Here is a 22,370-nt window from a genome sequence, read left to right as displayed (position 1 = left end):
CAAATAGGTAGACAATCAAACCCAGACAGACAGACTCTATGCTCACACTGAAGATCAATTGGGCAGCTGTGGCTCAGGTGGTAGAGCAGGTTGTCCACTAATCGTAAGGTTGGCGGTTCAATTCCTGGCCCACGTGACTCCACATGCCGAAGTGTCCTTGTGCAAGACACTGAACGCCAAGTTGCTCCCGATGGCAAGTTAGTGCCTTATATGGCAGCTCTGCTACCAATGGTGTGTGTGTGAATGGGTGAATGAGACACAGTGTAAAGTGCTTTGGATAAAAGCGCTATACAAGTGTGCCATTTATCAATTAATTTTACTGTTGACTTTTAAAGTATTTTATTTTTAACGTCTTCAAAATCACCTGATCTTCCAGTATAATTGTGCAAGGAGTAATTTTTTTAAAATGGAGATTTAAACTAGCCAGTTCAGGTATTTCATGTGTTCCAGCTCAAGCACACCTGGTGCAACTAAAGAAGCCCTTGATTAGTTGATTCAGGCGTGCTTCAGACAACACCAGTTCTGCATATTTGTGCTGTTGTGAGGGATTCTGTTCAGGGGGTTGAATAGTTTTGAGACTGGAGAAGTCATTATTAGCATTTTCAGTTGAATTTGGGGAAACCACTCGAAGCCTTCGTCGTGTTGAACGATTTCAGTGGCTTTTGTCTGATTTGTTCACAAAAAGCTGAAAGTCTGTTTGACAGTAAACCTGATTTACAATGGGAGTTGAATAATTTTGATTTCAACTGTATGGGTGAGATGCACCAATAAGGATTAATCATAAATCTAGATTAAATCAAGTTTTATCTAATAATTCTGTTGCACCAAACTTTAAACCTTGTTTAAAAATGAAAGAGATCCTCGCAGAAAAATAAGCGACTGTCTCCACCCTGTTGAGTTTTAGGATGGTGCTGAACAGGTACCAATTCAGCACGGAAACTGATTAGGTAAAATAAAACACAGAACCTGCAGTTAGACCTGGCAGTGACCGAATGCAGCCATACCACCCGTGCCCCAGCTTTTAAGAGCCTTGCACTTTTGCACTACTGGTTGTTTCCTAATGGTGGATGGGGACCTCTTTGGAGTACATAAATCAACTGTGAGCAGAATTGTTGGAAGAGTATCGGGGCAATATATATATATATATATTACATATCTAAAAAAAATCTAAGAGGTGGGCGTTTTACCGGACAGCTAGATGAACACTGTACAGTTGGTTATAAGACTGTAAGTCATTCCCTTCAAATGCTATCGAAGTTAGAAACGTGTATAACAATGTCGTATGTCACTTTAGAGACGGTCCCTTAATTTCCTCACATCCGCGAATATCGAACATCAAGCCAACTTTATTCCAGTCCAATGGAAAGCTGTTTCGCAACACCACTGGTGAGAAATGTGTCCCTCCTCTCCTTTCACGTTATTAACATCTCACTTGTCTTTAATCCCCACAGAAGCACTGAAATCAGCGGAGAGCTGGACCCAGGAATCTTCTTTCTATTTAATTGTCGTGTTATCTGTCCTTTTGTCTTCGATTTTTGTTCCATATTGCTCCATTAATTGATTTAATAAATGTCTCATGGCTTGTAAAATTTGAGCTTCTAACACACTGCGCCATTTTCTCAGGATCTGTTGTATGATTGAGCGGTTAATAACGGCAGTTGTTTTTGTTTCATTCAAAGTGTAAGGTTCACGAGCCCTTTGTAGTCACTCAAGAAAGAAAGAGTTACAATTGTTGCTGTTTAGTTACACTGGAGAATTCAGATATTGCCATGTTTATGAAACGCGCATGCGCTGTCGCAGTGTGGACACATGAATCGTAGTTCTAATCCCCGATTTATTAATCTGTGTTTAAAGTGAAGTGGTGCAGCACAACTCGATTTAAAATAAAGTCCAGCTCAAGAAATCCTAGACTAGCTCTAAACTGTGTTTAAATTAAATCCTTATTGGTGCAACACACCCTTAGGTGCCACATCTTTCCAAAATAGAAAGCTATAATAATAATAAAAAAAAAGTCTCCACAAAAGCAGCACTTACCACAACGCGACTGCTGGAGATGTAAGAACAAGACTAAAGTATGAATAATCGTTGCTTTGTTCATGTTTGGGCGATGTCTCATAGTTTAAGTAGCCTAGAGAAAGTTGATCTGCAGGAGGGTTTCTCTCAAAAGAAAATAACCTGCGCACTTCCGCGTTTTGATGACGTATTTACGGTAAATAAACACGCCTGTATCTGCTGCACTATCACCTGAGCTAAATTGAATATTAACGACGAGAACTTCATGGAAAAATACGACGCATAAAGGCTTTCTATATTATTTGTGTGTTTTTTTAAACCACAACTTCAAATTATTTCTCTTATATTGAGTGCAGAGGAAATGGTGCACACACATGCAGTTTTCTCTTGGACTGGTTGCTGCTGTTACTCGTGTTTTGAAAGAGTTATTAATGGTATGAATTTCTCTCAATGCACTCCATTACAACCCTCCATTATCTAAATGTATTATATGCACTATTTAGTTCTGATAGTCTGTTTGACTGGTCACTTAAATGGAATGGGCTTAATTCAAACCTCAATCACACAAAAACAAACAGGCTTATAAATAATGACAACTGAAATCTCATGGCAATTGTCATTTTGAAAATATCTTCTGTAAGTGGAAAGTTCAGGAATAAAAAGTTCTATTGCTCCACCCCCCCCCAAAAAAAACAAAAAACCAAAACAACAAAAACAAACAAAAAAAACAAACAAACAACAACAAAAAACCAGAATATTATTGTACTTTAATATTTAAATAGTTGGGATATGTTCATAAAGTAAATCTGTAGGCTACTAAGCAGTTCTGTGTAATTAATTTGATAGTTAAAGCGGTCCCTGGCTGCAAAACGTTTGAGAGCCCGTGTGTCAGAATATCTATTTAAATAAATGTAAGAACGAGGTTTTACATACTGCATGGCAATCATAACTGCATTAATGTGAGTCGGACCCTTGTCCAGTTTCAGTCACGTAGAGAAGAGTCAGACACATGTCTTACACTCACTACAACTTCTTACTCTACATCTCTGTTAGATGATTGTCAACATTTATCTAGGGGACACATGTCTGTGAGTGAGATAAGGCTTTATTTAGTTTATTGAAGACGTGTAGAATAGAAACACATTGAGAACAAGTGGAAAATACAAATACGTTAACGCAATACATTCTTAATGGCCCTAAAATATCATCCATATGAAGAGAACGACAGAACGAGGATGTAGCTAAAGAGTTTGAATCATTGATTAAATATGACATTACCACAGATGTTGTTTATAATCAAAAGCTTTTTATTGAAATGGGTATGAGTGATGATAAGAAATAAAACGGAGTACTGATTTTTGTAGTTCTACTTACATTGTGCATCATCTGCATCACAAACTCCAGACCTGATGTTAGTGTGAGTTACATGTTCAGCATTAGCAGCTTTGATCATTTTTAAATGTGGCGTGCAACATTGCGTATAACTGTGTACTCGGTTCTGTGAGGAACTCTGAGGTCAAAAAGGTGACGAATCAAAACTATATAATCAACTGATTCTGCGAGAACATGCAGGTCTGATAACACTGTGCTCTGACTGAGCCTGAGGTATCGGAGGTAGAAGAAGGACGTTTAAACTGTAATGATGTCAAACAAGAATGTTCTGAATGACTGAAACTGAGAAACTGAATACATCTTCACATGAGAGGTAACTTCAAATCCCAGCATCTATAAGGACATAACAGGGAAAACAGTTAACGATTAAATTCATAATGTTAATTTTTTTTTTAAATTAGCCACTGTTTAAAAATAGGATAAATTAAGCTGTAACAAGTTGATTTATTGATTGAATGAATGATTTAACCAAAAGACAAAGTGATTGGTAAAATAGCAGAATTCACACAGCATTACAAGTCATTGTTATATAGTTAATGTTTGCTTCTTGTGAGCAGAGTCTTGAGAAATGAGAGACAACAATGAGACTTTCTCAATTCTACACCAGTCACTGGTATTAGCCAAACACAAGGGTTTGTTTACTCACCTTTACTTTTTAAGATGCATCGGATTACAAGCCCGACTACAGTGACGATGAAAATGCAGCCTAGTGTAATCCAAACATAAAGCGTGAAGCGTGTCTCTTCTTTACCTACAAGTAAGAAAATGTAAATGTGGTCAGTCTAAGACACAGAAAGAAAATGTCTACTGTACAACAGTTCTTCCAGGGGAAAAAACACACAAATATAGCAGCTGTACAATTTACCTGAACATATTATTAAATGAATATAATATAATAAACAAACTGGACAACATCTAACATCATATCCCTGGGAAAAGAGAAATAATATGATGAACGTATTTACTGTCTACGTAATGAGATAACAAATAAGAAATATCACACACCAGGACAGGATTAGACCAATATCTTTATAACGTCCAGGTGTAATTTACAGTGTAATAATCTTTACTGTATATAGCACATTATCCCAGATTATAGATTTTACTCTAGATCGGATATTAGAATACATCTTGAATATCATGCCTCAGGCCATATAATAAAATTAAAGACGTAATATCACACCATGAGTCATAAATCACATTCATTATATAAACATGTAATAAATGACATTAGATTATATATTACATTTATGGCATTTCTCAGATGCCCTTATCCAGAGCGACTTACATATAGCTCATTTATATAACTGAGCAGATGAGGGTAGAGGACCTTGCTCAAGGGCCCAGCAGTGGCAGCTTGGTGGTGCTGGGATTTGAACTCATGACCTTCTGGTAAGAAGTCCAATGTCTTAAGCGCTGAGCTTAAACATGTGATAATATTCCTAAAGATCAAATTAATTATGGAAATATTGTTATTTAAGACATAATTGATGTGTAAATGTGTAACTTCATACCCCAGGTGACTGTAATATTCCCCTCTAGGCTGCTGTGATGCACTACACAGCTGTAGCGCTGATCTCCTGTGTTCTCCTCAGGTCTGATCACACTGCTTCTGGTCTGAAACGTGCCGTCACCATTAGGCAGCACATGATTCATCTCGTCCTCCAGCAGCTGTAAATCTGCCCCAATCCACTTCACCTGCACTGCTCTGGGGTAAAACCCAGTCACATGACATGTGAGGAGCGTGAAACCAGCGCCCTGCCTCTCAAAAAGCCTGACCTGTGGAGCTAAAAAAAAACAATAAAAAAAAAAACACTTAGACTTCATACATACAGCATGTAGTCTACATATACATATATATACATATACATATACACACACATATATATATATATATATATATATATATATATATATATATATATATATATATATATATATATAAAATGTGCATTTGTACATGTAAATATGAACAAAAATGTATGTATTCGGACGTATAAACAAAGATATGTTATCTTGAGTGGTAGCTCAGTGAGTGAGTGGTTAGGACGCTGGATTGGAAGGTCATGAGTTTCCAGCACCACCGAGCTGCCACTGCTGGGCCCGTGAGCAAGGCCCTTAAACCTTAACTGCTCAGTTGTAATGAGAAGTGTGCATATAGTATGGACGTTTCCTTACAATAATTGGCCATTCATTTTTTTTTCTACTTATTAGAGTTGATGTCTCTATAGACCTATATAGACCTCTAAAGTGGAATAATGTCATATTTCTCCAAAATTCTACAGTAAAATGCATTCATCTTCATTATGAACCTCGAGTAACGCACTGTGGACTGATCTGAGTGGGTTTGATTGTCTACCAGTTTGAAATGTTCATCTGATAATGGACTAAAAAGTCCCTCCTGGCACAAAATTATATTGAAAGATCGTATGACTTTGAAGAGCAATTACTTTAATTGTCTACAGTAAAATGAATGGATCTGTATTGTGGGAATAGAACAGATCCCTGTAAACTGATCTGAGTGGGTTTGAATGTCTACCTGTTTAAAATGTCCCTCTTACTTCAGCCTTAAGATGAAGTAAAATATGAATAGTGTCAGACCTCCTCCGTGAAATGAACCATCTACACGTTTTAAAATGTATTCATGGTTAGATTTATAAGAACAACAACAACAACAACAACCATACGCCTTTTGTTTTCAGCTTTCACACCTAAAAGTATTTAATATAGTAAACAAAGGGAAAGAAAAGAACACGAGGACAGTCTAAAGTACATAGGTTACTGAAAGAAAATAATAAACAGTGACCCATGCCATTGCATGGCACATCCCTGCGTGTGTATTATTGCATCGCCTGTCTCTTAATGCAGAAATGCCCAATCAATTTAATAATAAGTAAGATAAATAAATAAATAAAGTCTCCACAAAACCAGCACTAACCACAACGCGACTGCTGGAGATGTAAGAAAAAGACGAAAGTATAAATAATCGTCGCTTTGTTCATGTTCAGGCGATTTCTTCATAATTTAAGTAGAGAAAGTTTATCTTCAGGAGCGTTTGGTTTTCTGCATGTGCACTTCCTCCTCTGATGACACACTTATAGAAACATGACAGTATCAGAGGTGCACACCCATGCGGTTTTCTCTTGTAGTGTTCAGAGGAAATGGTGCGTACACATGAAGTTTTCTCTTGCACTGGTTGTTGCTGTTACTCGTGTTTTGAATTACAACCATTACAACCCTCCATTATCAAAATGTATTATATGCACTATTTAGTTCTGATAGTTAGTCTGTTTGACTGGTCACTTAAATGGAATGGGCTTAATTCAAACCTCAATCACTCAAAAACAAACAGGCTTATAAATAATGACAACTTAAATCTCATGGCAATCGTCATTTAAAAATATGTTCTGTAAGTGGAAAGTTCAGGAATAAAAAGTTCTATTGCTCCAACCCCCCCCAAAAAAACAAAACAACAGAATATTATTGTACTTTAATATTTAAATAGTTGGGATATGTTCATAAAGTAAATCTGTAGGCTACTAAGCAGTTCTGTGTAATTAATTTGATAGTTAAAGCGGTCCCTGGCTGCAAAACGTTTGAGAGCCCGTGTGTCAGAATATCTATTTAAATAAATGTAAGAACGAGGTTTTACATACTGCATGGCAATCATAACTGCATTAATGTGAGTCGGACCCTTGTCCAGTTTCAGTCACGTAGAGAAGAGTCAGACACATGTCTTACACTCACTACAACTTCTTACTCTACATCTCTGTTAGATGATCGTCAACATTTATCTAGGGGACACATGTCTGTGAGTGAGATAAGGCTTTATTTAGTTTATTGAAGACGTGTAGAATAGAAACACATTGAGAACAAGTGGAAAATACAAATACGTTAACGCAATACATTCTTAATGGCCTTAAAATATCATCCATATGAAGAGAACGACAGAACGAGGATGTAGCTAAAGAGTTTGAATCATTGATTAAATATGACATTACCACAGATGTTGTTTATAATCAAAAGCTCTTTATTGAAATGGGTATGAGTGATGATAAGAAATAAAAAGGAGTATTGATTTTTGTAGTTCTACTTACATTGTGCATCATCTGCAACACAAACTCCAGGCCTGATGTTAGTGTGAGTTACATGTTCAGCATTAGCAGCTTTGATCATTTTTTAAATGTGGCGTGCAACATTGCGTATAACTGTGTACTCGGTTCTGTGAGGAACTCTGAGGTCAAAAAGGTGACGAATCAAAACTATATAATCAACTGATTCTGCGAGAACATGCAGGTCTGATAACACTGTGCTCTGACTGAGCCTGAGGTATCGGAGGTAGAAGAAGGACGTTTAAACTGTAATGATGTCAAACAAGAATGTTCTGAATGACTGAAACTGAGAAACTGAATACATCTTCACATGAGAGGTAACTTCAACTCCCAGCATCTATAAGGACATAACAATAGAATAAAAATAGGTTAAATTAAGTTGTAACAAGTTGATTTATTGATTGAATGAATGATTTAACCAAAAGACAAAGTGATTGGTAAAATAGCAGAATTCACACAGCATTACAAGTCATTGTTATATAGTTAATGTTTGCTTCTTGTGAGCAGAGTCTTGAGAAATGAGAGATAACAATGAGACTTTCTCAATTCTACACCAGTCACTGGTATTAGCCAAACACAAGGGTTTGTTTACTCACCTTTACTTTTTAAGATGCATCTGATTACAAGCCCAATTATAGTGACGATGAAAACGCAGCCTAGTGTAATCCGAACATAAAGTCTGAAGGGTTTCTCTTCTTTACCTACAAGTAAGAAAATGTAAATGTGGTCAGTCTAAGACACAGAAAGAAAATGTCTACTGTACAACAGTTCTTCCAGGGAAAAAACACACAAATATAGCAGCTGTACAATTTACCTGAACATATTATTAAATGAATATAATATAATAAACAAACTGGACAACATCTAACATCATATCCCTGGGAAAAGAGAAATAATATGATGAACGTATTTACTGTCTACGTAATGAGATAACAAATAAGAAATATCACACAGAAGGACAGGATTAGACCAATATCTTTATAACGTCCAGGTGTAATTTACAGTGTAATAATCTTTACTGTATATAGCATATTATCCCAGATTATAGATTTTACTCTAGATCGGATATTAGAATACATCTTGAATATCATGCCTCAGGCCATATAATAAAATTAAAGACGTAATATCACACCATGAGTCATAAATCACATTCATTATATAAACATGTAATAAATGACATTAGATTATATATTACATTTATGGCATTTCTCAGACGCCCTTATCCAGAGCGACTTACATATATCTCATTTATATAACTGAGCAGATGAGGGTAGAGGACCTTGCTCAAGGGCCCAGCAGTGGCAGCTTGGTGGTGCTGGGATTTGAACTCATGACCTTCTGGTAAGAAGTCCAATGTCTTAAGCGCTGAGCTTAAACATGTGATAATATTCCTAAAGATCAAATTAATTATGGAAATATTGTTATTTAAGACATAATTGATGTGTAAATGTGTAACTTCATACCCCAGGTGACTGTAATATTTCCCTCTAGGCTGCTGTGATGCACTACACAGCTGTAGCGCTGATCTCCTGTGTTCTCCTCAGGTCTGATCACACTGCTTCTGGTCTGAAACGTGCCGTCACCATTAGGCAGCACATGATTCATCTCGTCCTCCACCAGCTGTAAATCTGCCCCAATCCACTTCACCTGCACTGCTCTGGGGTAAAACCCAGTCACATGACACGTGAGGAGCGTGGAACCAGCGCCCTGCCTCTCGAAAAGCCTGACCTCTGGAACTAAACACAAACAATAAAACAAAACCACTTAGACTTCATACATACAGCATGTAGTCTACATATACATATATATACATATACACACACACACACACACACACACACACACATACATATATACATATATACACACATTTTATATATATATATATATATATATATATATATATATATATATATATATATATATATATATATATATATATATATAGAGAGAGAGAGAGAGAGAGAGAGAGAGAGAGAGAGAGAGAGAGAGAGAGACACAATTGATGGCGATATTGATGCACAACTTAAGTATTAAATTTCTCGGACACATATCTTACCTTTCTTATTTCTGACACCAGGAGCATGCTCTAAAAACATCCTAAGGTGGTCAAAACAGCGTTTTTTGTAGTAAGACACCACGATTTCAAGCCAGATTATATCCTTGTCCCTAATACTTTTATATATGAGGGCTTGAGGAACAGAAGCGATGTACGTCTTACTGTCCATATCTAAACTTAAGAAGTCCTTCCCATTGAAGGCATGGGTTAACGATGACTTGGTGGTGCCATCTGGATAGAGGTCACAGCGACTGTAGGCTTGGTAAACGTTAATGTCCGCATGTGAACCTGTAATTCAATACAGAAGAAAGCAGGTCATGTTTAGTGCCCCTGCAATACAGAAGAAGTATTTAAACGCTGCACGATAGTCAGTTCTTTCAAGACATCCACACGGCACCTACAGAACACACTGCTAATGAGAAACTGACTAGAGCAGACATTTTAAAAACCTCCCATTGAGACCCACTTTTCAAGCATCAAGAGCACAGGAAACTGTATTACTAGTGTGAGACGGAGGGAGGGGGCGGGCCCCTCCACAGAGTGTCAGTTAGTATAAAGTGAGAATGTTCCGGCATATTCAGTGTTGAAATGCGTAAAGGTTGGCAGGTCTGATACAGGCTTTTAAATATTTATCTTTGCTATTACTTCATCTCACCCCTCACCCTCCCTCCAAACCCTGAATATTTCTGGACTAGACAGTGCATGGAATTTAAGATAAAATGCAATTCATTAAACTTTCTATAAGGAAAAGCAAATTGTGTGTTGAATATATTTTTATGTGTTGAACTTGTAATGTTCTTATTTTTTGTCAAATAAGCAATGATGATGAACAAAGCCTATAGTTGTCATTATATTACAAAAAAAAGTGAGATACCTGTGAGGTTGAACTGTGATATAGCTGTTTGGAGTGCTAAATCCATATTTGCCATGTTGCGGTGAAATAAAAAACTGGCCTCTTTCCAGAGTTGCTGACCAGCTGTAGTGTTGAGCCATTCGGGACATGGACCTGTCGACTTCATGTTGCTGTCAAAGGAATATAGGGTCACATCATTCACAGTGACACTCTGTGTGTAACGGGGAAGACTGAGGCCTTCAGAGCGAAGTAAATATAAACTGAAAGATTGAACATCTGCAAAATAGAAAAAGAAAGCAGTTATGGATCATCTGAGTTTGCAGATACGGTCAACTGGGATTCAAAAGTCTGGAAGAAAATGTGGACTCTGTACAAAGGTTTTTCAGCCTATTACATACTTTGACATATACACTTTAAGAAAATAATGTAGGTATAGGTGTCTGCCTACAGAGATCACATTGTGTAAGAAGCTAGTTTAACCAACACACTGATAAAAACAGTTAAGCTGTCTAATGGTGTCTAACACTTTGCTAGGTAAAGTGTGCTTTTCTCATGATTCGAACAAGCTTTTGGATAGTTACATGCTGTAACGACAGAATCAATCACGTTTGCAATGGCAAATGACTGAAGCGAAAATTAAAGTAAATGCTATTCAGACTCATTGGATCTGTCAATATAATTGCGCCAGGAGGCACTTTTAATCCATTATACAATGGACATTTCAAATAGGCAGACAATCAAACCCAGACAGACAGACTCTATGCTCACACTGAAGATCAATTGGGGGGCTGTGGCTCAGGTGGTAGAGCGGGTTGTCCACTAATCGTAGGGTTGGCGGTTTGATTCCTGGCCCTCGTGACTCCACATTCCGAAGTGTCCTTGTGCAAGACACTGAACCCCAAGTTGCTCCCAATGGCAAGTTAGCGCCTTACATGGCAGCTCTGCTACCATTGGTGTGTGTGTGAATGGGTGAATGAGACACAGTGTAAAGTGCTTTGGATAAAAGCGCTATATAAGTGTGCCATTTATCAATCAATTTTACTGTTGACTTTTAAAGTATTTTATTTTTAAAGTCTTCAAAATCACCTGATCTTCCAGTATAATTGTGCAAGGAGTAATTTTTTAAAATGGAGATTTAAACGAGCCAGTTCAGGTATTTCACGTGTTTCAGCTCAAGCACACCTGGTGCAACTAAAGAAGCCCTTGATTAGTTGATTCAAGCGTGCTTCAGATAACACCAGTTCTGCATATTTGTGGTGTTGTGAGGGATTCTGTTCAGGGGGTTGAATAGTTTTGAGACTGGAGAAGTCATTATTAGCATTTCAGTTGAATTTGGGGAAACCACTCGAAGCCTTCGTCGTGTTGAACTATTTCAATTGCTTTTGTTTGATTTATTCATCGCAAGCTGCTGAAAGTCTGTTTGACAGTAAACCTGATTTACAATGGGGGTTGAATAATTTTGATTTCAACTGTATGGGTGAGATGCACCAATAAGGATTAATCATAAATCTAGATTAAATCAAGTTTTATCTAATAATTCTGTTGCACCAAACTTTAAACCTTGTTTAAAAATAAACAGACTTACATTTAAACCATCATTTTAATCCTGGATTTAATCTCACAATAAACCTGGATTAACTACAATCTTGTTGCTCAATCACTTTAAACACAGATTTAAATTTCAGTTAGGGATTAAATTTAATCTTGCTATTGAGGAGGTTTAAATTGTCAAAATGGCAGCACTTATTTGGTGGATTGGAGAAAATGAAAGAGATCCTCGCAGTAAAATAAGCGACTGTCTCAACCCTGTTGAGTTTTAGGATGGTGCTGAACAAGTACCGATTTAGCACGGAAACTGATTAGGTTACATAAAAAAAACTGAACCTGCAGTTAGACATGACAGTGACCGAATGCAGCCATACCACCCGTGCCCCAGCTTTTAACAGCCTTGCACTTTTGCACTACTGGTTGTTTCCTAATGGTGGATGGAGACCTCTTTGGAGTACATAAATCAACTGTGAGCAGAATTGTTGGAAGAGTATCGGGGCAATTGCAGCCTTGAAAAATCCATTTATAAGATTTTCCCCAACAGGAGAAACATCTGCTGGATTTGATAGAAGAGCTGGTTTTCCAGGAGTTATAGGAGCATGTGACCGTACTCGCATTCCCATTCAAACCCAGGTGGAGTCAATGGAGAGCTGTTTCACAACACCACTGGTCAGAAATGTGTCCCTCCTCTCCTGTGCTGATCTTTTCTCACTTTCGATTTGAGGATTTTCCAGCAGACTTTCACATTATTAACATCTCACTTGTCTTCAATCCCCACAGAAGCACTGAAATCAGCGGAGAGCTGGACCCAGGCATCTTCTTTCTATTTAATTGTCGTGTTATCTGTCCTTTTGTCTTCGATTTTTGTTCCATATTGCTCCATTAATTGATTTAATAAATGTCTCATGGCTTGTAAAATTTGAGCTTCTAACACACTGCGCCATTTTCTCAGTGTCTCTGTTATGTGAATGAGCGGTTAATAACGGCAGTTGTTTTTGTTTCATTCACATTATAAAGTTCACGAGCCCTTTGCAGTCACTCAAGAAAGAAAGAGTTACAATTGTTGCTGTTTAGTTACACTGCAGAATTCAGATATTGCCATGTTTATGAAACGCGCATGCGCTGTCGCAGTGTGGTCAAAGGTGGAGAACATGAATCGGAGATGGAGGTTTTAATCACAGGTTAGAGTTCTAATCCCTGATTTGTTCATCTGTGTTTAAAATTAAGTGGTGCAGCACAACTCGATTTAAAATAAAGCCCAGATCAAGAAATCCTAGACTAGCTCTAAACTGTGTTTAAATTAAATCCTTATTGGTGCAACACACCCTTAGGTGCCACATCTTTCCAAAATAGAAAGCTATAATAATAATAAAAAAAAAGTCTCCACAAAAGCAGCACTTACCACAACGCGACTGCTGGAGATGTAAGAACAAGACTAAAGTATGAATAATCGTTGCTTTGTTTATATTTATGCAATGTCTCATAGTTTAAGTAGCCTAGAGAAGGTTCATCTTCAGGAGAGTTTCTCTCAAAAGAAACCAAAAGGCAATGACCTGCGCACTTCCGCGTTCTGATGACGTATTTAGGGTATGTAAAATCACGTGAGCTAAACTGAATATTAATGACGAGAGCGTCATGAAAAACACGAAGCATAAAGGCTTTCTGTATTATTTGTGTTTTTAAAACCACAACTTAAAGGTATTTCTCAGTGCAGAGGAAATTGTGCACACACATGCAGTTTTCTCTTATAGTGGTTGTTGCTGTTAGGTTTGAGAGCCCATGTGTGAGAATATCTATTTAAATAAATGTAAGAACGAGGTTTTACATACTGCATGGCAATCATAACTGCATTAATGTGAGTCGGACCCTTGTCCAGTTTCAGTCACGTAGAGAAGAGTCAGACACATGTCTTACACTCACTACAACTTCTTACTCTACATCTCTGTTAGATGATCGTCAACATTTATCTAGGGGACACGTGTCTGTGTGTGAGGTAAGGCTTTATTTAGTTTTTATTTAGTTTTAAATTTTTTAACAAAATTTGTTGTGTGCCACAAAGATGGCCGTCGTAGTTAAAACAAGTTAAAAAGTGTGTGTGTGATATATATATATATATATATATATATATATATATATATATATATATATATATATATATATATATATATATAATGTACCGTGTATGTACAGTGTTGCTAAAGTATAAAGGGAAAAGCCATCTCATATTCATATCTCATACCTCTGCTTGTTCTTGATTATTGACCTTGATTATTGGCCTTATCCTTTGGACTCGTTTTATTAGACTGCCATACCTGCATTTGCTTCTGTCTGCGCCTCCATATCGTGACAGGTATGGAAAGCAGGTAAAAACAGAAAAGATCACTTAACATCTATTAACAACAGTATTCTAAATGTGTGTATTAAGTTTAAAAACAGTTACTGTACTAACTCCTCTCTAACAAGGTTTAAGCTTGATAGTGGTATTATTATTATTATTATTATTATTATTATTATTATTATTATTATTATTATTATTATTATTATTATATCCTGACCTACAGTACACACCCATCAACCATAACGCTAAAACCACATACAGGTGAAGTGAATAACATTGATTATTTCATTACAGGGGTACATGTGAAGAGATGGGATTTATTAGGCAGCGAGTGAACAGTCAGTTCTCAAAGTTTGTGTGTTGGAAGCAAGAAAAATGTGGAAGTTTAAGGATTTGAGCGACTTTGACAATTGTGACGGTCAGAGCATCTCCAAATAACGGCAGGTCTTGTAGAGTGTTCCCGGTATGCAGTGGTTAATACCTTCCAAAAGTGGTCCAAGGAAGGGTTTTTTTTTCACAAGGGGGACCTACGCAATTTTATACAGGTGGTTTTAATGTTTTTGCTAGTTGGTGTACAGTATGTACCAGCATGAAGTTATGTTTTCACTGGAGACCATAAAACAATTCTGTATGTCACTCTGGATGAGGGCTAAAATTGCTCAAATTGTAAGTGTTAATGGATTACATCAAATGTATAGATTGAAGTGAATATCCTTAATATAACATGCATAAAATGACAGTATTTATGCATGTTGTTCTATACAAGTAGATATAGAACAAAATTATAAAACAAAATTAACATTTAGTTTTGCTTTATCTTTCTACAACCACTAGGTGGCGATAAAGGCAGTGTGAGTGTAGGGAAAGGTTTGTTTATTTATTTGATTCATTTGAAAAGTAAAAGTATCGACACTTGTCCATTAGGTGGGCAACACAATAACTTTAGTTGTCAAACCGCCTCAATTCAAAATGAAGAAGAGCAGGAGGGGCAACAGTAGAAGAGAAAATCTCGTATGTACTCCCGTGTATTAAATAAGTTAACTTATTTACAGAAGTTATTGTTTTTGTAAGTAATCGGCCTGTTCATAAACCGTTGTTTTTTTAAAGCAGCTCATACTGCTACTTGGATTAAAAAAAAAAAAAAAAAAAAACAAGAAAAAAAACTCTGTTCCTCATTCTGTTTTTTTTCTTCCATTTACTAGTGAGAACACATGCAAGGTGGCGTGCAAAATTACTACTGCTGCTGCACGTCATGTTTCTCTTCCTGTTTACAAAGAGAACTTGTAAAATGGGGAACATTGCAATAATTTTACAGTAATTTACATTTTTAAATAAAGTTTTCAATTTATTAATTAATACTGTAACAAAACACCAAAAAACGCTATAGCACTAAGCTATTTAAGTTTTCAACAAAAAAAAACAATGATTGCATTTTAATAAAAGGATTTAACTGTCATTTTTTAAAATCAATTATTTTATAATTTTACAACCTTCATAAAAAACAGTAAAATAAAAGTACATCTAAGTGAACACAGCACGTTTAAGAAGAAAAGAAAGTTTACTTTAGCTTTACTGAGTAAAAAACAGGCTACTCGTAACTAATCAGCCTTTATTTACGGGAACGAACATTACAGTAGGAGCCTGGACCCCTACAACATCTTAACAAAAACTAGTCCTCCCCAGTAGCACTGTGTGCTTGGACTTCTAATACTTCAGCGTAAAATCATGCCTAAGAAAATAAATAATAACACAAACATGAAGTTAAATAAAACCTACCTGATAAACAGGTGTTTAAATTTCACACACAAAACAAAAACAATAAAAACACACAGTAGTCAGTGTTTAACAAATGAAACACAAGGAGTTCATGGGTGAAAGAACGCAAACGAACACGCTAGACACAGAAACAAACTAAAACCCATGACAGAACTTAAACACAATACGTAAATATTGACTTGACTTGAGTGAAGACGAGACGTGTGCAAATATCCGAGAAGAAACAGCTAGACCTGAGGACTGTAGGAGTTTGAGGTTGAGGATAGACAGCTCGATCTTCTCAGGAGAGGAGAATGAATTGACCTGCAACAACAAAAGCTAAGACCTGAATAAGGTTTTAACATGTACAGTAATTCATTGTGGAAGATTGCAAGTAACATTATAACTTGTATATTCAGTTTCAGTGTCTTCTGAAAAAGGAAACAAAAGAGAAGCAATGATTTTTAAACTTCCACACTGATCATATGTATCGGCTGATCATTAAGGTACATTGCTCACCTTTATTATAACAGAAGCCTCGTATTACAAGCCCGACTACAGTGACGATGAAAACGCAGCCCAGTGGAATCCAAACATAAAGTCTGAAGGGTTTCTCTTCTTTACCTACAAGTAAGAAAATGTAAATGTGGTCAGTCTAAGACAGAGCAAAAAAATCTCTACTGTACAACAGTTCTTCCAGGGGGAAAAAAACACACACAAATATAGCATCTGTACAATTTACCTGAACATATTATTAAATGAATATAACATAATAAACAAACTGGACAACATCTAACATCATATCTCTGGGAAAAGAGAAATAATATCATATCAACGTATTGTTACGCCATGGCGAACTCGAGGCTGCAGTTCTCAGCATACAGTGCCGCCTACAAACATGGCGGACGAGGACTACACTTCCCAGCCATGCCCGCGCTTGAGTTCGCCGGAGTATTGAGTACGAACACCTGTGCTGCATCATAAGTTATAAAAGGCCTCGTTAACTTCAGCGTCTCGTGAAGTAAACACTCAGCATCCTCGTCTCTGTTGTGTACCGAGCATTAATTTCCGTATCCGCTAAACTGGTTCTGATATTTGCATTGTTTGTTGACTACGATTCTGCCTAAGCCTAGTACTGCCCGTTTGCCCGATCGCCTGACCTTGATTCCCTTCCGTACTTCGTCTTTCGTCTGACCCTGATTCCCTTCCGTACTTCGTCTTTCGTCTGACCCATGCACTCTAGACTGTTCGTCCACGCTGGTCCCACCTGGCCCTAGATTTCATAACGGACTTGCAGGAGTCGAAAGGTAATACCGTGATACTGGTGATTGTTTATCAGTTTTCGAAATCCATCGCCTAATTCCACTACTGGCCATCCCATCTGCCTTTACCACAGCCGAACTACGTTTCCAACATGTGTTTAGATACTTCGGCATCTCAGAAGAGATTGTGAGTGACAGGGGTCCACAGTTCACGTCTCGCATCTGGGCCAGTTTCATGGAGAAGATGGGGGTCACCGTTAATCTCACTTCCGGTACCACACCCAGGACAATGCACAGGCAGAATGGGCCAAACAAGAGGTCATACGGTTCCTCCGAACCTTCTGCACCACCAATCCAGGGGACTGGGGCCACTTCCTACTGTGGGCGGAATATGCACAGAACTCGCTACGGCATTCCACCACCAAGCTCACCCCATTTCAGTGTGTCTTGGGCTACCAGTCGCCATTGTTCCCCTGGAACGCCTCCCCCACTGACTCACCAGCGGTAGATGAATGGTTCCGCCGGAGTGAACAGGTCTGGGAACGCGCCTACCAACAGCTAGTGCAGGCCTTCCGCACCGCCAAATGAAAGGCAGACCGGCGCCGGAGGGATCACCCCAATTATCAAGCCGGTGACAGGGTGTGGCTTTCCACAGAGATCTAAAGTCACCCCTCCCGGTGACTTTAGACTCCAACCTAAATATATCGGCCCCTTCCGAGTCTTGAAGCAAATTAACAAAGACATGTACCGCCTGGACCTAGCAAAGCCGCATCGCCCCGTCTTTCCATGTCTCTCTCCTCAAAGCAGTGATACCGGGCCCCTTGACCACGGCGGTGCCGGAAGACTCCCCAGCGGAAACGCTAGAGATCGAGGGCCGCCCAGCCTACCGCGTCCGTGACATCCTGAACTCCAGACGTAGCCTCGGATATCTAGTAGACTGGGAGGGGTATGGCCCAGAGGAGCAGTGCTGGATCCCATCCATTGGAATAAACATGTGATAATATTCCTAAAGAGCAAATGAATTGTGGAAATATTGTTATTTAAGACCTAATTAATGTGAAAATGTGTAACTTCATACCCCAGGTGACTGTAATATTTCCCTCTAGGCTGCTGTGATGCACTACACAGCTGTAGCGCTGATCTCCTGTGTTCTCCTCAGGTCTGATCACACTGCTTCCAGTCTGAAACGTGCCATCACCATTAGGCAGCACATCATTCATCTCGTCCTCCACCAGCTGTAAATCTTCCCCAATCCACTTCACCTGCACTGCTCTGGGGTAAAACCCAGTCACTTGACATGTGAGGAGCGTGGAACCAGCGCTCTGCCTCTCGAAAAGCCTGACCTGTGGAGCTAAACAAAAACAGTAAAACAAAACCACTTAGACTTCATACAGTGAGGGAAATAAGTATTTGATCCCCTGCTGATTTTGTACGTTTGCCCACTAACAAAGAAATGATCAGTCTATAATTTTAATGGTAGTTGTATTTGAACAGTGAGAGACAGAATAACAACAAAAAAATCCAGAAAAACGCATGTCAAAAATTTTATAAATTAATTTGCATTTTAATGAGAGAAAAAAGTATTTGACCCCCTCTCAATCATAAAGATTTCTGGCTCCCAGGTGTCTTTTATACAGGTAACGAGCTGAGATTAGGAGCACACTCTTAAAGGGAGTGCTCCTAATATCAGTTTGTTACCTGTATAAAAGACACCTGTCCACAGAAGCAATCAATCAGTCAGATTCCAAACTCTCCACCATGGCCAAGACCAAAGAGCTCTCCAAGGATGTCAGGGACAAGACTGTAGACCTACACAAGTCTGGAATGGGCTACAAGACCATTGCCAAGCAGCTTGGTGAGAAGGGGACAACAGTTGGTGCGATTATTCGCAAATGGAAGAAGCACAAAAGAACTGTCAATCTCCCTCGGCCTGGGGCTCCATGCAAGATCTCACCTCGTGGAGTTGCAATGATCATGAGAACAGTGAGGAATCAGCCCAGAACTACACGGGAGGATCTTGTCAATGATCTCAAGGCAGCTGGGACCATAGTCACCAAGAAAACAACTGGTAACACACTACGCCGTGAAGGACTGAAATCCTGCAGCGCGCGCAAGGTCCGCTGCTCAAGAAAGCACATATACATGCCCGTCTGAAGTTTGCCAGTGAACATCTGAATGATTCAGAGGACAACTGGGTGAAAGTGTTGAGGTCAAATGAGACCAAAATGGAGCTCTTTGGCATCAACTCAACTCGCCATGTTTGGAGGAGGAGGAATGCTGCCTATGACCCCAAGAACACCATCCCCACCGTCAAACATGGAGGTGGAAACATTATGCTTTGGGGGTGTTTTTCTGCTAAGGGGACAGGACAACTTCACCGCATCAAAGGGACGATGGACGGGGCCATGTACCGTCAAATCTTGGGTGAGAACCTCCTTCCCTCAGACAGGGCATTGAAAATGGGTCGTGGATGGATATTCCAGCATGACAATGACCCAAAACACACGGCCAAGGCAACAAAGGAGTGGCTCAAGAAGAAGCACATTAAGGTCCTGGAGTGACCTAGGCAGTCTCCAGACCTTAATCCCATAGAAAATCTGTAGAGGGAACTGAAGGTTCGAGTTGCCAAACGTCAGCCTCGAAACCTTAGTGATTTGGAGAAGATCTGCAAAGAGGAGTGGGACAAAATCCCTCCTGAGATGTGTGCAAACCTGGTGGCCAATTACAAGAAACGTCTGACCTCTGTGATTGCCAACAAGGGTTTTTTAACCAAGTACTAAGTCATGTTTTGCAGAGGGGTCAAATACTTATTTCCCTCATTAAAATGCAAATCAATTTATAACATTTTTGACGTGCGTTTTTCTGGATTTTTTTGTTGTTATTCTGTCTCTCACTGTTCAAATAAATCTACCATTAAAATTATAGACTGATCATTTCTTTGTCAGTGGGCAAACGTACAAAATCAGCAGGGGATCAAATACTTTTTTCCCTCACTGTACATACAGCATGTAGTCTACATATACATATACATATACACACACACACACACATATATATATATATATATATATATATATATATATATATATATATATATATATATATATATAAAATGTGCATTTGTACATGTAAATATGAACAAAAATGTATGTATTCGGACGTATAAACAAAGATATGTTATCTTGAGTGGTAGCTCAGTGAGTGAGTGGTTAGGACGCTGGATTGGAAGGTCATGAGTTTCCAGCACCACCGAGCTGCCACTGCTGGGCCCGTGAGCAAGGCCCTTAAACCTTAACTGCTCAGTTGTAATGAGAAGTGTGCATATAGTATGGACGTTTCCTTACAAGAATTGGCCATTCATTTTTTTCTACTTATTAGAGTTGATGTCTCTATAGACCTATATAGACCTCTAAAGTGGAATAATGTCATATTTCTCCAAAATTCTACAGTAAAATGCATTCATCTTCATTATGAACCTCGAGTAACGCACTGTGGACTGATCTGAGTGGGTTTGATTGTCTACCAGTTTGAAATGTTCATCTGATAATGGACTAAAAAGTCCCTCCTGGCACAAAATTATATTGAAAGATCGTATGACTTTGAAGAGCAATTACTTTAATTGTCTACAGTAAAATGAATGGATCTGTATTGTGGGAATAGAACAGATCCCTGTAAACTGATCTGAGAGGGTTTGAATGTCTACCTGTTTAAAATGTCCCTCTTACTTCAGCCTTAAGATGAAGTAAAATATGAATAGTGTCAGACCTCCTCCGTGAAATGAACCATCTACACATTTTAAAATGTATTCATGGTTAGATTTATAACAACAACAACAACAACAACCATACGCCTTTTGTTTTCAGCGTTCACACCTAAAAGTATTTAATATAGTAAACAAAGGGAAAGAAAAGAACATGAGGACAGTCTAAAGTACATAGGTTACTGAAAGAAAATAATAAACAGTGACCCATGCCATTGCATGGCACATCCCTGCGTGTGTATTATTGCACTGCCTGTCTCTTAATGCAGAAATGCCCAATCAATTTAATAATAAGTAAGATAAATAAATAAATAAAGTCTCCACAAAACCAGCACTGACCACAACGCGACTGCTGGAGATGTAAGAAAAAGACGAAAGTATAAATAATCGTTGCTTTGTTCATGTTCAGGCGATTTCTTCATAGTTTAAGTAGAGAAAGTTTATCTTCAGGAGCGTTTGGTTTTCTGCATGTGCACTTCCTCCTCTGATGATACACTTATAGAAACGTGACAGTATCAGAGGTGCACACCCATGCGGTTTTCTCTTGTAGTGTTCAGAGGAAATGGTGCGTACACATGAAGTTTTCTCTTGCACTGGTTGTTGCTGTTACTCGTGTTTTGAATTACAACCATTACAACCCTCCATTATCAAAATGTATTATATGTACTATTTAGTTCTGATAGTTAGTCTGTTTGACTGGTCACTTAAATGGATTGGGCTTAATTCAAACCTCAATCACTCAAAAACAAACAGGCTTATAAATAATGACAACTGAAATCTCATGGCAATCGTCATTTAAAAATATGTTCTGTAAGTGGAAAGTTCAGGAATAAAAAGTTCTATTGCTCCAACCCCCCCAAAAAAACAAAAAAACCAGAATATTATTGTACTTTAATATTTAAATAGTTGGGATATGTTCATAAAGTAAATCTGTAGGCTACTAAGCAGTTCTGTGTAATTAATTTGATAGTTAAAGCGGTCCCTGGCTGCAAAACGTTTGAGAGCCCGTGTGTCAGAATATCTATTTAAATAAATGTAAGAACGAGGTTTTACATACTGCATGGCAATCATAACTGCATTAATGTGAGTCGGACCCTTGTCCAGTTTCAGTCACGTAGAGAAGAGTCAGACACATGTCTTACACTCACTACAACTTCTTACTCTACATCTCTGTTAGATGATCGTCAACAGTTATCTAGGGGACACATGTCTGTGTGTGAGGTAAGGCTTTATTTAGTTTATTGAAGACGTGTAGAATAGAAACACATTGAGAACAAG

At 38.2% G+C, this 22,370-nt stretch overlaps 4 protein-coding genes and 1 long non-coding RNA gene across 7 annotated transcripts in view; 1 reads left to right on the top strand and 4 right to left on the bottom strand.

Annotated features, from left to right (window-relative positions):
* LOC128628798 (zinc-alpha-2-glycoprotein) overlaps window positions 1-2,180 on the bottom strand; it is a 39,159-nt gene extending 36,979 nt beyond the window's left edge. For both annotated transcript variants that reach the window (XM_053684622.1, XM_053684621.1), the window contains exon 1: window positions 2,035-2,180. In XM_053684622.1, coding sequence (XP_053540597.1) covers window positions 2,035-2,116 — 82 coding nt within the window. In that variant the 5' untranslated portion in view covers window positions 2,117-2,180. The remainder of the gene's footprint in view (window positions 1-2,034) is intronic.
* Window positions 2,181-3,100: 920 nt separating this feature from the next.
* Window positions 3,101-5,201, bottom strand: LOC128634268 (H-2 class I histocompatibility antigen, alpha chain-like). Its single transcript, XM_053684613.1, has 3 exons — window positions 4,920-5,201; window positions 4,052-4,156; window positions 3,101-3,738 (listed from the first exon to the last, which is right to left on the bottom strand). Exons 1-3 carry the CDS (start codon window positions 5,059-5,061, stop codon window positions 3,725-3,727), a joined length of 261 nt encoding a protein of 86 aa, XP_053540588.1. The 5' UTR covers window positions 5,062-5,201; the 3' UTR covers window positions 3,101-3,724.
* Window positions 5,202-6,396: 1,195 nt separating this feature from the next.
* On the top strand, window positions 6,397-6,704 carry LOC108262326 (uncharacterized). The gene is made up of 2 exons (XR_001811850.2): window positions 6,397-6,525; window positions 6,564-6,704. It is a non-coding gene; the product is annotated as an uncharacterized LOC108262326 (long non-coding RNA).
* A 511-nt stretch (window positions 6,705-7,215) lies between these two features.
* LOC128634267 (class I histocompatibility antigen, F10 alpha chain) lies at window positions 7,216-13,550 on the bottom strand. The gene is made up of 6 exons (XM_053684612.1): window positions 13,380-13,550; window positions 10,451-10,599; window positions 9,577-9,864; window positions 8,981-9,253; window positions 8,114-8,218; window positions 7,216-7,854 (listed from the first exon to the last, which is right to left on the bottom strand). Exons 2-6 carry the CDS (start codon window positions 10,593-10,595, stop codon window positions 7,841-7,843), a joined length of 825 nt encoding a protein of 274 aa, XP_053540587.1. The 5' UTR covers window positions 10,596-10,599; window positions 13,380-13,550; the 3' UTR covers window positions 7,216-7,840.
* A 2,357-nt stretch (window positions 13,551-15,907) lies between these two features.
* On the bottom strand, window positions 15,908-22,146 carry LOC108261581 (antigen-presenting glycoprotein CD1d). Of its 2 annotated transcripts, none has more exons than XM_053684610.1 (4): window positions 21,432-22,146; window positions 18,411-18,683; window positions 16,590-16,694; window positions 15,908-16,409 (listed from the first exon to the last, which is right to left on the bottom strand). In XM_053684610.1, the coding sequence occupies exons 1-4, from the start codon at window positions 21,493-21,495 to the stop codon at window positions 16,372-16,374; spliced, it is 480 nt and encodes a 159-aa protein (XP_053540585.1). In that variant the 5' UTR covers window positions 21,496-22,146; the 3' UTR covers window positions 15,908-16,371. The 2 variants fall into 2 exon arrangements, with proteins under 2 accessions (XP_053540585.1, XP_053540586.1); XM_053684611.1 differs by having other exon boundaries at window positions 15,908-16,394.
* Between the last annotated feature and the right edge of the window lie 224 nt (window positions 22,147-22,370).

The sequence above is a fragment of the Ictalurus punctatus genome, chromosome 12 (genome assembly GCF_001660625.3).
Source record: "Ictalurus punctatus breed USDA103 chromosome 12, Coco_2.0, whole genome shotgun sequence".
Taxonomy (NCBI): Eukaryota; Metazoa; Chordata; class Actinopteri; order Siluriformes; family Ictaluridae; genus Ictalurus; species Ictalurus punctatus.
The sequence above is the reverse complement of the archived record's forward strand: the minus strand, read 5'-3'. Positions and strand labels throughout refer to the sequence as shown.

Bases quoted from the DNA above. Each gene is read 5' to 3' on its own strand.
- LOC128634268 (XM_053684613.1), bottom strand. From the start codon at position 5,061: ATGAATCATGTGCTGCCTAATGGTGACGGCACGTTTCAGACCAGAAGC. The intron at 4,157-4,919 runs GTATGAAGTTAC...TCTTACTTGTAG, and splicing joins GAATATTACAGTCACCTGGG to GTAAAGAAGAGACACGCTTC.
- LOC128634267 (XM_053684612.1), bottom strand. From the start codon at position 10,595: ATGAAGTCGACAGGTCCATGTCCCGAATGGCTCAACACTACAGCTGGT. The intron at 9,254-9,576 runs GTAAGATATGTG...GTTTGTGTTTAG, and splicing joins TGGTGTCAGAAATAAGAAAG to TTCCAGAGGTCAGGCTTTTC. The intron at 8,219-8,980 runs GTATGAAGTTAC...TCTTACTTGTAG, and splicing joins AAATATTACAGTCACCTGGG to GTAAAGAAGAGAAACCCTTC.
- LOC108261581 (XM_053684610.1), bottom strand. From the start codon at position 21,495: ATGAACAAAGCAACGATTATTTATACTTTCGTCTTTTTCTTACATCTC. The intron at 18,684-21,431 runs GTCAGTGCTGGT...GTTTTTGTTTAG, and splicing joins TCTCCAGCAGTCGCGTTGTG to CTCCACAGGTCAGGCTTTTC. The intron at 16,410-16,589 runs GTGAGCAATGTA...TTCAGGTCTTAG, and splicing joins AGGCTTCTGTTATAATAAAG to CTTTTGTTGTTGCAGGTCAA.